Here is a 15554-nt window from a genome sequence, read left to right as displayed (position 1 = left end):
CCTCCGTGAACTTTTAGCGACTTGGGTCTTCGGGTGTAGCCATTTGTCCAGGGTGTGTCCCCTCACGGGTTAGGTGAGAAAAGGAGCGTGTTCTAAGCCACCGTTTAAAATAAGAGCGGCAGCCTGACACCACATGGCTGTGGCATCTGGATCCGGGGAAACGGGCGAATCCTTCTTCGGCCAGAATCACTCCAGCCCCAGGTTGGAAAGGCCAGAGCCAGAGGGCTCTTCGGTAGTTTCGGTCCTTACTTGGAAGAGAATAGGGAAGTCCTGGGACGTGGGAAAAGGAGTGGAGAATAAACGCTTTCCTCCTCGGGGTTGAGGCGGAAACCTCAGGAAGCAGGCGGAAATTTTCTTCTGGAGGCGCTGCGAGGGTCCCGGGGTCGTTTTGCTGCTAGCAGCTCAGCTGTGAACTGCAGGTGCCTAAGGAGCCAGGGCGTCATAGCAACCGCGCACGCTGTGGACGCAAAGGCGTCATTCCGGCAGGAACCGTAGATACGACGCCCGCCATTGGTGCCACGGACGGTTCTTCCTGCGAGAACTTTTGTTACGGCGCACTCCATTGGTCTCCGGGACGTGGGGCGGAGTTCTTCCTGCCGCACGTGAGTTCTACTCACTCCATTGGCTCCGGAGTTGCCGTAACCATAATTTATGTAACTGAGAGAGGTTGCAATTAATAGCATTTCTAGTTCTCAGGTAGTTACCGTCACCCCAGCCCGCCTATTTACCTTAGACTTACTGTTCTAGAACTTACTTCATTCTCATAAATGTGGGATGTTAGGTCAGGAGTTCTGAATTTTAGGCCTAGATCCGTCACTGACCGCACAGGGAGTTTAAGATTGACCACAATACTTGGACCCAGCTTATTATTGTTAGAATAAAGAAACCGGGCTTGACCAGAATTATTAAAGACTGGAGCCCCTTAAGAAGTCCTAAGCATGGCAAATTCGGTTTAGGTAAGTCGTATCTCTTTTCTGTGTAATGCAAATAAATTTGTAGGTGACACACACAAAATTTCAATTTATACCACTTTTAGATGCTTTTTACGATTCCAGGTACTTACCAAAGCTAAACTTTACTCATATTTTGGGAAGCCTCCCCTTTGATAATATCCCAAACACTACTTACATTTCTTCCTCTTCTAGTTGCAAACCTTTGCTGGTTCTACAGGCATTATCTTGATGGAGTTCACTCCTTGTATAAATGCATCAACCTCTCAACAGAACCCTTGCAGTGTTTTTTTTTTGTTTGTTTGTTTTTTCCTTCTGTGATCCAAAATGCTCACCATAACCACCATACAGCCCACTTAACACCTATTTGTCAGTTTCAGTATCACCTCCTCTGGGAAACTTTTCTTGGTGCTCAATCTAAATCAAGTTCCTTCTTGTTTTTGTTGACTCATGTTCATTTTTCTTTAAACAACTTCAATTTGCTATTAACACACACACCCTTACTCTGTCTCCTCTCTCAGAATTTTTGGGTAAATACTGTTTTTAAGCACTCTGAATGCATTAATCAACTGAAGTGGAGAACACTTTAATTCCACATAGAATGGTGCTTATTTTTAAGCACTAACATGAGGTGATAATTATGGCAAAAAAATTAACATAATTTCTAGTTTTCACCCCACTTATTGCCACCTGTAAAAGATGACAGTTATCATCCACATGAGCCTATGAGTATAGGGAAGAAAATCAATCTTTTACTTCCTACCCCTTTAGTATTGCAGTTTTAATAATGGTCATTTTTCAAATTGCATTCTACACCAACCTACAAATTATTTAAGGTTTTTTTTTTTCTTTTCCTGCCTGTACTTCTTATGCACCTCCAACCTAAAACCTAGAACAGTGAACTTTGTCTTTTTCCAGGATTCAAGAATCAAATAGAGCTGTAGCATAGCACCTCCCTGCTGTGGGAAAAATAATTACAACCATTTATTGAATGTGAAGTGCCAGGCACCAGACTAATGCTTTAACTTGTTTTAATCCTCATAATAAATGTCATTATTTTGCTGAGGGATTTATTAGCCCCTGACTACCTGTACCTAAATTGACTCCATACCCGGCACTTTTTACCAACTGTACTGAGTCTCTTAGGATAGTCACCAACTGGTCCCTGCCTAGTTCCAGGTGGAAAGTTGTATTAAGTGTACCTCAAGAATGGTTCTGAAATACTTGAAGATATGAAGTAAATCTAGGACAAGCAAAAATTAAATGTAATGGGAAGTTCTCCAATCTACAGATTTAGGGAGGTATCTTTCGCTTCTACTCATATCTGTGTTAAGTTTCCAAAAAACAACACCCTTCCCATATGTTGGTTTGTGGGCACACACTTTATTGCACTTAATTTTTTTATATGTCCATTTCCCCAACAAAACATGTTTATTCACCTTTTTAATCCTTATACCTCAGCACAGGGCCAGGCACAGAGTAGGCCCTCAAATACTTGATCTTGAAAGCATGACCACTTACGCATCCATAATCCCTTTCTACAATATGAAGGAGGTGGATATTCGGCATCCCATGTATATTTTGCAGAATATATAATTCCATATTAGTGCTTTGCAGAGTATATAATTCCAAAATTATATTAGTGATTTCACACTTTAAAAGAGATCATCAGGATCTCTTTTTAAAAAGCTGTTTATTTCTTGGCTTTTTTAAAAGGCAAGGTAAAGCTCTAGTATTCAATTTCCAAGTCAAGATAACATTTCAGGTGAGTGTGTCAGGTGGTTCAGTCATTAAAAGGCAAAAGCCAGCCCATATTGCCTGCACACCACAACTTTTACCTTCCCTTTATTTTCTTTGTCCTTATGAAAGCAAATAATTTATTCTAGTTCTTGCCATTTGTAAGAGCCCTGGTCCACTGAACAATTTTTGATCCTATAAAACTTTTTTAGTTCAGTTTTTGTCACATATAAAAGCTGTGTGTCGAGATTGAAGATTATCCACTATCTTCTTTTCTATCTCTATACCTTTTTCTACTTCTTCCTCAGATAGTAATAACTTGGTTTCTGAGTCTTTGGTAACAATAATCACAAAGGAGTGTATTGACTCAAGGATATTAGCCACCACCACTTGATGTTGATAAACTTCCAAAGCGTTCCGAGCACGATTAATTACGATGGAGGGGTCGGTCTCCAACTTAAAGGAAATTATAAAGGCTTTGGGAGCCCAATCTTTAACCAGAGGAGAGAGCATTTTTGGCACCATCTTCATTGTTATCTGTATTGGAAAAAGAAAATCTTAATAAGCAAACAATGGTCACTACCTATCAGGAAACTAAGGAATCAGGGACTTAGATTTTTGCCTATATAAATTGTAGTGGGATTTCTCTTATTGTCAAACTTTTCAAAGCATATTAAATGCTTAGCTTAACAGCCTTGAATCTGTGGGGTTCATACCAATACCTAAATTTAAGGTTTCATACATATTCTGGGGCAAACCATGTTTTTGAATCAGCCCTAATCTGCTACCCTCATTACATTTTCTTGAACATTCTCCTTTATTTCTTCAAGTAAACCCTCAAATAAGCAAACACAAATAATCTGTTCATGCAAATGTTACTCTGGCAGAAGTCCAATAATACTGAATTTTTAAATCTCTCAGTTTAAAATATTTCTACATTGGTACAATGGCTCTAGATTCCATTTACTTGTAACTGGAATGGTAAAGGATATAAATTACACAACTCTGTACTGAGGAAACAACTGATTTTCACTTAATCAAAACTCTTACCATCTGTTTCCAACACCTTCAAAGAGGAATGTTGAGTTGTTTTGTATACTTTCAAGACAGAACTAAAAAAAATGTGGGATAAAGATCCCAGTTTTCAAAGTGTGAAATCACTAAACTAAACATCAAGATCTCTTTTAAAAAAGCTGTTAGCAGGTGTGATAAGAATCTTATTACTAGTTCCTCACTTTTTCTCCTTAGCATTTATTACTACCAATAGTAGCATGCAGTTGACTTCCCTACAGTGTGTAAGCAATACAATTGCTAGGTATTTCTTTTCACTGCTTTTATCTCAGTTCCTACAATAGCACCTGGCACAGTAAGTACTCAATAAATATTTGTTGAAGAACTATTGTACAAGGGCCCCGTGGATCGAGTTTCTCCTATATAAATTCTACTTGAATCACTAAGAACTCCCTCAGGTTCCAAGACACTAGATTATCTTAATCACAACCACACAACTTAATCTCAACCACACAACTACCCTCTTCATACCACTTCCTTAAACTGCAATAACCCCCAACTGAACTATCCTCTCCCGCTCTTCTCTACTTCACCTTTCAAAATGCCAGAATGTTCTTTTCAAACAAAAACTGTCTTATTCTCCTACTTATGTGCTGCTTGCCTACACAGGATAAAATCTAAGCTCCTAAAAAGAAAGAGAAGCCAGGCATTGTGGCATATTCCTGTAATCCCAGCTACCTGGGAGGCTGAGGCAGAAAGATTCCAAGTTTGAGGTCAGCCTGGGCAACATAGCAAGATCTTGTCTCCAAAAATGAAACAAAGAAGGAATAGGAAGTCCTCTGTGAAGTAAGCTGCCTTTTCGGTCCACTCTACAGCATTACCAAAAACACTCTGATTCACAGCAGCTTTCAGTTTCCAAACTACAACTATATAACTACATTTAGAATGACCTTCCCCTCTTTATTTTACTCTCTGCTCATCTTTTCAAACCCAGTTCAAGTCATCTCCTCCAAGAAGCCTTCATCAGCTCCCCCAGTTCACTTCCCCCAAATCTGACTGCACTTTGTACATACCTCCACTAGAGCATTTATCACTCTGTATTGTAATTATGTCTGTGTCCAGCTCCCTCGCTAGATTGTGAGGTCCTTGAGGGAGGGCGGTGTCTTATTCATCTCTGTATCCCCAGTGCCTAGTGCATACAGAAGGCAGAAAGGCCATCTCCAGATCAAGAGGACATTAACCCATGATTGGTTATAGGGGATCAGATCTCTGGAAGAGAAGCGCCCATCACCTGCAGTGGGCCCCCAGATGACTGGATCTTGTGTTCAGGCATTTCAGAGACAGGAACATAGAAATCTGACACGGCCGCAGCCAGGTAAAACATCGCAGAAGGCCCTGCAAAGAGAAGTAGAAGGTGTAACAAATAGGGGAGGAGTATAGGATGAGTTCCTTTTCAACTCAAGTTCCCAGACAGATCGGTGGCTAAGTAGGAGGTTTGGGGGAAAGTGGCTGGGAATAAGGGCCTTGCCTCCAGGCAATGGATGGCTCCCTAGGGCACGCACCTAGTGGATTGAGCGCTTGGGCAGCAGCCTTCAGCAGATGCAAATAGTCCGCTAAAGTGGTGAACTCTACAGCCAGGAAGGTGCCCGCAGCCGCTGCTTCTTGGTAGCTCCGCAAAGCCACAGCGAAGCCCGGGAGTGCATTCTCCTCGGCCTCCAGGTTCAGCAAGCCCGATTGGGCTGAGCCAGAAGGCCGCAGGGCCGACAGCCAGGTCTGGGGCGGGAAGCGGTGGGCATAGGGGAAAGAGGAGCGAGCGCGGTACAAGAACAGGACCCCATAGCCCGCAGCCAAGAAGGCCTCGGCCGAGATTGCACCGCGCCGCCCGCTGCTGAAGTTGTCCAGAAAGCGCACTGGCCGAGCTTCCAGGGGGACCTTGGTGCCACCTGACGTGACCAACACCACCCGCCGGCCCTGTGCGCCTAGCCCGGCAGCGAAGCGAGCCATAACGTCTGCACAGCGCGCAGCACCCGGAGGCTGGGGGAACTCGGCGACGAGGTCCATTTCCTCCATCAGTGCCGGGGCTCCCCCTGCGCCTGCGCACGCCCAGGGCCGCCGGCGCCACGCCCTCCTCGTACCCGGTCCACGCCCTCCCGCAATAGTGAGTGGGTCGGTCACTACTCGACGTTCGCCCCTAGGTCCCCAGGTGTGTAAAAGCGCGGTTGTTCTGCCCCAGAGCTCAGCGAAAATGATACTGCACCCAGGGAATTTTCACTTTCGGACAGTGAACATTTGGCAAGGTCACATTCCCTCCTGTTAGTTTCCTAACCTGGCTAAGAACCGACCATGTTTGACCCTTATCGGCCACCGTACTGACCTTCCTGGGCTTGGGTCTATCGAAGTACATTCTCTGGTCATTTAACCTTCGTGATTTGTGGAATTTGTGGCCCCCCCCTCCTTTTTTTTTTTTCTTTTCTTTTCCCCTCAATCTCAAAATGTCAGTCGAGCCACGCCCCTCCCCTTTGCCCTTGAAACAGTGGGAACGAGGCTGTCCCGCGGTCGTCACGTGACGCCCGTGTCCTGCCTCTCCTCCCCGGGCAACCGTCCTAGAGACCGACACCGCTGGCTGCAGCATGAACGTGATCTACCCACTGGCGGTGCCCAAAGGGCGGCGGCTCTGCTGTGAGGTGTGCGAAGCCCCGGCGGAGCGAGTGTGCCCCGCCTGCACAGTCACTTATTACTGGTAGGCCCTGGAACGGGGCACCTGGCTCCTCCGCTCCCTCCCTCTCTCCAGAGCAGGGCCTGGGCCAGTGTGCCTGCGTGAGCCGCGATCCCTCAAGGCGGCTTCGAGACAGGCCTCTAAGGCCCCTGTGACCTCTTCTGCTTCCTCTCCCTCTTACTGGTTCGTCGCCAGATGTGTTTTGAACACCTGCTATGTGTTATTCACTAATCCAGGTGCAGAAGTTACTGGGGCATTTGGGTAGATCCGTTCCCTCAAGGAGCTAACTTTCTAATGCAGGAGACAGATAAGTAAACAAAACAAAGTAATTTCGGAGAGAGATAAATGTCCTAAGACAAGTAAAGGAAGTCTGATGAGAAATTGGGCAGACAGCTTCTCTGGAGAGTAGACATCTGAAGGTAAAATAAGAGCATCCCATCCTGGAAAAGACCAGGGGAAGGCCTGGTGTGTTTGACCAGTAGAAAGAAGGCTGGTTGGTCCCAGGCACAGCTAAGATGGTAGAGAGGGTAAGTGCAAAATGAAACCTGTTTCCATGTATTCAGCATAACGTTCTCTTTTTAGACCCTATTTTGGGTCTGACATAAAACCACTAGATTATTTACATCCAGAGATCTAGTTCACAGTCGTGATACATTTTACATGATAAATGCGTTTATTTAGGGTGTGCTAAGTTCTGGAACCTCTAATGGGATGGAAGCTGGGCAGTAAACCTTTCTCTTGAGGAGGTCATATTTGAACTTAGTCTTGAAGGAATGGTGAAAAAGGGTAGGACGTTCTTGGCATCCAGGACTGCTTTCGCAAAGGTAAAAGTACAGAGTTTGCTGAGAACTAGATAGGGAAGATAGTAATGGAAGGACTGGTCAACAGTTTTCCCACTGTAGACCAGGACTCAGTAGGTCATGGATAAATCAACCACCATTTCAAGAAGAAAAATAGCATAGAATAGAAAATATCACAACAATCCTACCTAAATTGTTTCTTGAAACTTTGTTTTAGTTTTTTATGAGGATATGCATTTTTGTGCTTGTAAAATGTATTTCTCACTATGAACTGAGTAAAAAAGAAGTTTTGATATCATTGTGATAGGTAGTAGGAGGATTTTAAACAAAGAAAACGTTAAAGCAGACAGTGACATGAGATCAAGGAGATTAGAATTTATCTTCTGGCAAGCCATAGATGGTATTGAGCTGACATGCTGTCATTTATGTTAAGGAAAATGACAGTCAACAGCATGGAAGGTAGATTGGAAAATAGACACTGAAGACTGCATAAATGATTCAGAGGCTGTTGCAGTAATCCAAGTGGAGAGTGAACCTACCTTTCTCAGACACCTCCAGGTGTCCCTTCTCAGTGCTGTCACAGAACTCACTAGTCCCATAACTTAACATATAGGACACAGGCTGACAGTTGTGTAATTGTATTGCTTACTAGGCTATATGACCCATGAAAGCAGGGATAGCATCAGTCTTTTGGTCCCCCCTTCTTTGTTGACTTCATTGCATTTAGAATATGATTCACAATTTGTAACAGGAGCTACAAAGCCCTGGTCATCTCTCTACCTGCGTTTCCTACCACTCTCCCCCATCTTTTCCTTGCATTTGTTACAGAGAACTGAAGTTCTACATTGCTCTCTCAATTTCTTTGCCCAGAATGTTCCCTCTGCTGAGAATCTCCACTTCTACCACAAATCTTCCTGTCTTTCCTCCTTCATATTAAAATGTCATTTTTTTCAGATAGGTGTAAATCAAATCTAAACACTCCTCTGGCATTTTTCTTGTTAACAAGTATTATTTTTCTTTGCTTTTCCTCTTTTTAGATTTTTTCATTTACTTGCCCAACAAGGACTGTGTCTTTTAATAGACTAGTGTCCACTCATAACTGGCATGCAATGAACATTTGTTGAATAAACAAACTTCTGAATGGGTAATAAATCCATCTGAGGCAAAGAAAACAGGGGAGGAGATGGTGAGTAACAGATTTGGTTGCAGATAAAATGTCAACCTTCATGTCACCTTCATGTTGCTAGGCTACAAGTACACTCGAGAAAGATTCAGCTCCTTTGTCTGGTGTGACCACCTATTTCTTCCTTAAAACCCCCTTGTCCTCTTCATCCCTGCAGGCAGAAGTAATTCCTCCTCCTTCTCAGCTTAGTTTTCTGTCACTCTCAGATGACTTTTGTTTCCCTTCCTCATTTTAGTTGTTGGCAAGCATATTGTCTTAAATAATTATGCTCCGTTAATACAAAACATTATTTTGAATGCATACAGAATTGTCGTGTATGCTTTTGATTTATATCACACCCACCTGTGTATGTTCATGATCTCCAGCAGAGTCTTGAAATAGTTGGTGCTAATATTTGATGAAGACATGAATAAATTATTATTTCCTGTGCCCTTACCCTCTTATTTTTTTTTTTTCTTTCTCTTCTTTCACTTGCTGCTGCATCTTTGTGCGTGCGTGTGTGTGTGTGTGTGTGTGTGTGTGGTGCTGGGGGATGGAACCCAAGTTCTCATGGGTGCTAGGCAAGTGCTCACCCCTTTCATTTGTTTTGATTCTCTTTAAAGTTTTCTTTTCTTTTTTTAACTCATCTGTTTTCTTCAGATTTCTATGCTCTTGTACTCTGGAGATCTCAAGATTTTTAAAATAAAACAAGATGAGATAATTTTAAAATAAAACAAGTTTTGATGATTGACTATAAAAGTATCTAGAACTGTGCCTGGAACTAAGATGGCACACAATATATATTCTTTGTAAGCATCCCAAATTTAAGGAGCTAAAAGGACAGTCATTTTGAATTCTTACAAGTTTTTTTTCCTATAGAAGATTTTTTTCCTAATTGTAAATACAATTCATGCTCACTGTAGAGAACTTGGAAATACAAAAATAAAGAAGAAAAATAAACTATAATCCTACCACCCAAAGATTGGTAATCTGACATTTTGGTGAACTTCCTTCTTTTTTTCTTCTATATAATATACTTGTTTTTTGTATTATGTGTAATCTTATGCATATTGTTCCTCATTGGATTGGGAATATGTTCCCAGGAAAGAGAGCATTTTCAGGAAGAGATTAATTTTATGAAAGTACACACTGAAACGTTTGTGATAGTTATAAGAGCCTTCAGTACTGTGGTTTAGTGAATGATAGCATACTGATAACAGTAATATGCAATAATTTTTCCTTTAATTTAAAATCAGATGGCACAAATTTAAATAGCTAGTCAAGAAGAGAAAATAGTGAAATGGTATTCAATAATAGAAAGCAATAGGATCTGTAGTGAATTGTAGAATGAATGTCCTTCCTGAAGACATTCAAATACAGTTCTAAAAATATGATAATGCCCAAACAAAACAGGACTGTATCAAAAACTACTTAATTGTGAGTCTTGAGTGAAACATATTTACCAACTTCTCTTTGTGTCACCCTATGTTGACTGGTAAGGGTGAGACAAATGAATTAAGAGGGAACTCAAATGCATAAGCAAAGCTCACTGTATTTAGAAAGTCAAGATATGTCAGTTACTTTTAGTAGAACAAAAGTTCATGCAGTTTAATAAGTTACTATTTCCCTTGCTCACACAATTACTCAATAAGTCCTGTTAAATAAGTAATACCCTATGGAATTTAGCTATTTCTATATCCTGGTTATTAAGTGCTTTTATTGATCTGTTTACAATAATTCTCTATCCTCCAGAAAACTTTTTAAATGGCTTTTGACATTTCTGTAGTATCAGTCAGAACACTCAATTGTTTTTCTGTTGTCCTAGGAGAAAGGAAAGTGAGAGTGTGCTTGCAGCCATGTATTTTCTATGACTGCTTTTGTGCTACAACAGCAGGGTTTAGTAGTTGGAACAGAGAGCACAGAGCTCTACAAGTCTGAAAAAGTTACCATTTGGCAGTTTACAGAAAAAACTTTGGTGACCTTTTCCCTAGATTGTTGGTACCTGTTTTGAAATCTGTATAATGAACTCAAATTGTTAACTGTCTCACCCTTGAAGTGAAAATGTGTAATAGGCAGTAGAAATGCCATAACCTATGATTGTATGCATTTAACAACAAAACCTCAAAGTACATGAAGCCCAAACTCACAAATGAAGGGAGAAATACACAATTTAATAATAATAGTTGGAGATGTCAATATCTCACTTTCAGTAATGAATAGAACAACTAGAAAAACATCAGTAAGGAAATATAAAACTTGAACAACACTATAAACCAACTAGACCTAACAGGCACTTCTATAGAATACCCTCTATCATATCAGGTTACACATTATTCTTAAGTGCATATAGAACATTCCTCAGGATAGACTATATGTTAGGTCATAAAGTAAACATCAGGAAGTGTGTAAGGATTGAATTCATACCTACATAATTACAGTGGAATGAAATTGGTCATCAGCAGTATAAAGTTTGGTAAATCACAAATATGTGGAAATAAAATACTAAAAATGTGTCAAAGAAGAAATCACTAGGACAATTAGAAAATGCTTTGTGATGAGTGAAGACAAAAACACAGCATGTTGAAACTTAAGAGATGCAGTCAAAACAGCACTTAGAGATTCCTGTAGATCTATAAAAAGTAAAGAGATATAGCCAGTAATCAAAAAATTCCCACATAGAAAAAGTTGAAGACCAGATGACTTCACTAGTGAATTCTTCCGAATGTTTAAAGAATTTACACTAACTTTCACAAATTCTTCAAAAAAATGGAGGAGAAAATAACTTCTAATTCATTCAAAAAGGCCAGTATCATCCTAATAACAAAACCAAATAAAGATATCCCAAGAAAACTACAGACCAGTATCCATTACAAATATGGATACAAAAATCCTCAACAGAATTTTAGCAAACCATATCCAGGAATATATAAGAAGATTTATACATTATGACCAAGTGGGATTTATTCTAGGAATTCAAGACTGATTCACCATACAAATACCAATCAGTGTAATACACCATATTAATAGTTAAAAGACAAAAACCATATGATGCAGAAAAAGCATTTGACAAAATCTAATACCCTTATGATAAAAATATTTAAACTAGAAATAGAAGGGAACTGCCATTACTTGGTAAGGAGAAACCCATCAGGAAACACAGAGTTAAGGTCATACTTAATGGTCAAAGACTGAAAACTTTTCCCCGTCAAAATAGAAATGAGACAAGGATGTTGTTGTCACCACTCCAGTCGACATTGTACTAGAGGTTCTCGACAGGGAAATTAGAAAAGAATAAAATAAAAGATACCTAACTTAGAGAGGAAAGAGAGAAACTACTTCTATTTGTGAATGACATGACCTGGTTGTGATGGTTAATTTTATGCATCAACCTGATTGAAGCAAGGGGATGCACTAATAGTAAAGCAATATTTCTGAATGTGTCTGTGAGAGACTAGCATTTGAATTAGTAGACTCACCAATGTGTGTGGACATGATCCAATCCACTGAGAATCCAAACAGAACAAAAAGGCAGACGTGTCCTCTCTTCTGTGTACTACCTCTGCTGCCTTCAGATATCAGAGCCGCAGGTTCTTGGACGTTTGGACTCTGGGACTTATACCAGCAGACATTTTCTTCCCTCCCCTCCTTCTGAGAACTTCTGAAGTTCTCAGACCTTCAGACTTAGATTGAGTTACAACATGGGGTTTTTTGGTTCTTCAGCTAATAGACAGCAGATTGTGGGACTTTTTAGACTCTGTAGCACTTGAGCCAATTCTCATAGTAAATAAATTTTCTGTTTCTGTAGAGTACCCTTACATACTTGTAAAGAACCTATGAAAATATTACTATTATGATAATAAATGAACACAGCAAGGTGGTAGGATCTAAGATCAATATACAAAAATCAGTTATATTTCTATAAACTGGCAATGAACAATCTGAAAATGAAATTAGGAAAGCCATTCCATTCACAAGAGCATAAGAAGTTCCTAGGAATAAATTTAACCAAAAATAGTAAAAGACTATACACTGAAAAGTACAAAACATTATTGAAAGAAATTACGAAGATCTAAACAAATGAAAAAATATTCTGTATTCGTTCAATGGAAGAAGTGTGATCCCTTTCAAAATTCTAACTGCCATTGTTGCAAAAATGGACATGCTGGCTCTAAAATTCATATAGAGATGCAAAGGACCAACAATAACCCAAATGATCTCGATAAAGAACAAAGGTTGAAAAGTGTGTATTTAAAAAGCATCACACTTTTCAGTTTCAAAATTTGCTGCGAAGTTACAGTAATGAAGACAATGTGGCACTGGCTTAAGGACATATATAGGTCAATGGTATGGAATTGAGAATCCAGAAAAAAGCTCAAACGTCTGTATTCAATTGGTTTCCAACAGGGATGCCAAGACCATTCAATGTCGGAAAGAATGATTCTTCAACAAACGGTGCCAGGACAAGTGGAAGTCCGTATGCAAAAGAATGAATTTGAACCCCTGTCATGCCATATACAAAAAGACCTAGATGTAAGAGCTAAAACCATAAAACTTAAAACAGTTGTAAATCTCTGTAATATGGATTAGGCAATAGTTTCTTATATATTAAATCAAACCCACAAGGAACCAAAGAAAAAATAGATTAGGTGAACACCATCAAAATTAAGAACTTTAGTGCATCAGAGAACACGTATTAAGAAAATGAAAAAATGACCCATAGAATGGTAGAAAATATTTGCAAATCATATGTGTTGTTCTAGAATATTTAAAGAACTTTTAAAACAGTAATAAAATACAATAGACTTGTTTTCTAAAAAGGGAAAAGGGTTTTTTTTTTTTTTGGTGGTTTTTGTTTTTGCCTTTTTTTTTTTTTTTTTTTTTTTTGGTACCAGGGATTGAACCCTGCACACTTTACCACTGAGCTAAGTCTCCAGCCCTTTTTATGTTTTATTTTGACACCAGGTCTCACTAAGTCACTTAGGGTCTTGCTAAGTTGCTGAGGCTGGCCTTGAACTTGTGATCCTCCTACCTCAACCTCCTGGTCTGGCATATACGCGTGCACCACCACACCTGGCGTGGGCAAAGGATTTGAATAAACATTCTACCAATGACAATATGAAAAGATCTTCAACATCATTAGTTATTAGAGAAATGCAAATCAAAACCACTAGATACTATTTCACAACCACTGGCATGGCTACAATAAAAAAGACAAAAGGGCTCAGGATGTTGCTTTGTAAAAGACCACTTACCTGGCATGTGTGAGGCCCTTGGTTTGATCCCTAGCAACTGACCTCAAAAGTGTTGGTATGGGTGAAGAGAAGTTGAAACTCTCCTATATTATGGTGGGGCTATAAAATGAAACAACTGTGTAAAACAGTTTGGCAGTTCTTCAAAAAGTTAAACATAGAGTTACCATATAACTCAGCTATTCCATTCTTATCTATATTCCCAAGAGATTGAAAACATGTTCATACAAAAACCTGTAAACAAACATTCATAACAGCCTTATCTACAATAGCAAAAAAAGTGGAAACAGCCTAAATAACTACCAAATGATGAACGGATAAACAAAATGTATATCCACACAGTGGAATATCGTTCAGTTATAAAAAGGAATAAAATACTTGTACATGCTACAACATGGCTGAAACTTGAAAGCATTGTTTTAAGAAGCCAGACACTAAAGGACACATAACATCTGTTTCCACTTATATGCAATATTCGGAATAGACTAATTCAGAGAAACAAAGTAGATTAGTGGTTGCTGGGCATTAATGTGAGGAAGGAAGAATGGGAATCAAATGACTATTAAGAAGTACAGAGTGTATTTTTTGGGCAATGAAAATGTCCTGGAATTAGATAGGGTGATAATTTTACAACCTCATGATACAGTAAACACACTAAATTGTATACTTCAAAATAGTGAATTTTATGGTATATGAACTATTACAATTTAAAAAGTGAAATAAAAAAACACTATTGGAAGAAGGGTCAAAATTGGATAATAGATTGGGTAATTATTCACAGAGGCAATTCATGGGAGTGGATACTCTGTAGGAGTGCTGTTTAGTTTCCTCAGTGATACAGATGTTCTATTTCTATGCTGTCCAATTGAGTGTTTAAAAATAATAAGTATAAAAAGTGATAAAAGCTATAAGCCAAATTCTCATAGTGCTTTTTTATAGAGGGCTAAAAAACACTGACTTTGGAATACGAGGTTAGAGTAATTTCTTAATCCCTCTACATTTATAGCTCCTTACATTTAAAATGGTAATAACAGATTTTATTTTGTTTTCAAAGAGTCAAATAATTGCATGCAAGACCATTTGTTGGTCCTCTACATGATCAGCCCCTGAAGCACAGAAGACAGTGTTGGGGTTCTCATCCAAGCCATGGTGACACTGGATGTAGGAAAACATTTTTGTAAAGTGTCTCTTAAGGCCTTGTCAAATATAAATTCCGTTCACTTTACCAAGATAGAGAACCTCAAACCCATCAACTTTGGTGTTCAAACATCTCAATAATGACCTTAAAACAATGTAGAGTTAAAGTTGTCTTTGTTGTGTGACTTTGGGATGTGAAAATGTGAAGGCAGAAATTCTAGACCTCCTCCAACCTGCCCTCTCCTTCAGTTTTCACTCCATCAAATAACCATATGAAAAAAAAGGGATTGATGTCTCAGAAACAGCTTTGGGCTTCCTGCCCAGTTTGTGTTAGGTTTACTTTTCTGGTGTTTAGGGCTAGACCAGTAGAAAGGCCAAAGATAAAGATAATGAAGCCCATGTTTTTGTTGTCAGTGGTGTGGTGCATCAAAGAGCTGACTGGAGAAGCATCCACGAGAAGATATGTCAGCTTCTGATTCCACTGCGCACTACCATGCCCTTCTACAATTCAGAGGAAGAACGGCAGCATGGCTTACAGCAGTTGCAGCAGCGACAGGTAGGTCCTACAGGACTGTTTCAGGGTTGCTCATGTATAGTGTAACTACCATGGGAAAGGACCGAACTGTGTTTAGATCACTAAATTGTGACCTTGGTAAGAAGAGAGAATTTGTTTTACATTGTATGTCCTTAATCCCACTCAGTAAGTTGTTTTCCACATCTCTACTGAACATTTACTGAATTAGTTTGCTAGGGTGCCACAGACTGGTTGGCCCAAAGAGCGGACATTTATTT

At 39.7% G+C, this 15554-nt stretch overlaps 2 protein-coding genes across 9 annotated transcripts in view; one reads left to right on the top strand and one right to left on the bottom strand.

Annotated features, from left to right (window-relative positions):
- Nucleotides 1–2390: 2390 nt before the first annotated feature.
- PPCS (phosphopantothenoylcysteine synthetase) lies at nt 2391–5790 on the bottom strand. 2 transcript variants are annotated; one of them, XM_079156408.1, is made up of 3 exons: nt 5261–5790; nt 4990–5093; nt 2391–3224 (listed from the first exon to the last, which is right to left on the bottom strand). In XM_079156408.1, the coding sequence occupies exons 1-3, from the start codon at nt 5766–5768 to the stop codon at nt 2901–2903; spliced, it is 936 nt and encodes a 311-aa protein (XP_079012534.1). In that variant the 5' UTR covers nt 5769–5790; the 3' UTR covers nt 2391–2900. The 2 variants fall into 2 exon arrangements, with proteins under 2 accessions (XP_079012534.1, XP_079012535.1); XM_079156409.1 differs by lacking the exons at nt 4990–5093; nt 5261–5790 and adding an exon at nt 4772–4949.
- ZMYND12 (zinc finger MYND-type containing 12) overlaps nt 5770–15554 on the top strand; it is a 29095-nt gene continuing 19310 nt past the window's right edge. The window contains exons 1-3 of one of the 7 annotated variants that reach the window (XM_079156332.1): nt 6278–6941; nt 12781–12906; nt 15177–15318. In XM_079156332.1, the coding sequence (XP_079012458.1) occupies nt 15256–15318 (63 nt within the window). In that variant the 5' untranslated portion in view covers nt 6278–6941; nt 12781–12906; nt 15177–15255. Of the gene's footprint in view, nt 5902–6193; nt 8401–12780; nt 12907–15176; nt 15319–15554 lie in introns of those variants that run through there. The other 6 variants (XM_079156334.1, XM_079156335.1, XM_079156329.1 and 3 more) reach the window with 6 other exon arrangements.

Source organism: Sciurus vulgaris (genome assembly GCF_902686455.1).
Source record: "Sciurus vulgaris genome assembly, chromosome: 1".
Taxonomy (NCBI): Eukaryota; Metazoa; Chordata; class Mammalia; order Rodentia; family Sciuridae; genus Sciurus; species Sciurus vulgaris.
This window is presented reverse-complemented; position numbering and strand designations above follow the sequence as displayed.

What these genes read in the sequence shown, in the direction of transcription:
- PPCS (XM_079156408.1), bottom strand. Translation starts at nt 5,768, where the DNA reads ATGGAGGAAATGGACCTCGTCGCCGAGTTCCCCCAGCCTCCGGGTGCT. An exon ending in CCAAGCGCTCAATCCACTAG is followed by an intron (nt 5,094 to 5,260) that starts GTGCGTGCCCTA and finishes TTCTCTTTGCAG; the next exon opens with GGCCTTCTGCGATGTTTTAC. An exon ending in CATCTGGGGGCCCACTGCAG is followed by an intron (nt 3,225 to 4,989) that starts GTGATGGGCGCT and finishes TTTCCAATACAG; the next exon opens with ATAACAATGAAGATGGTGCC.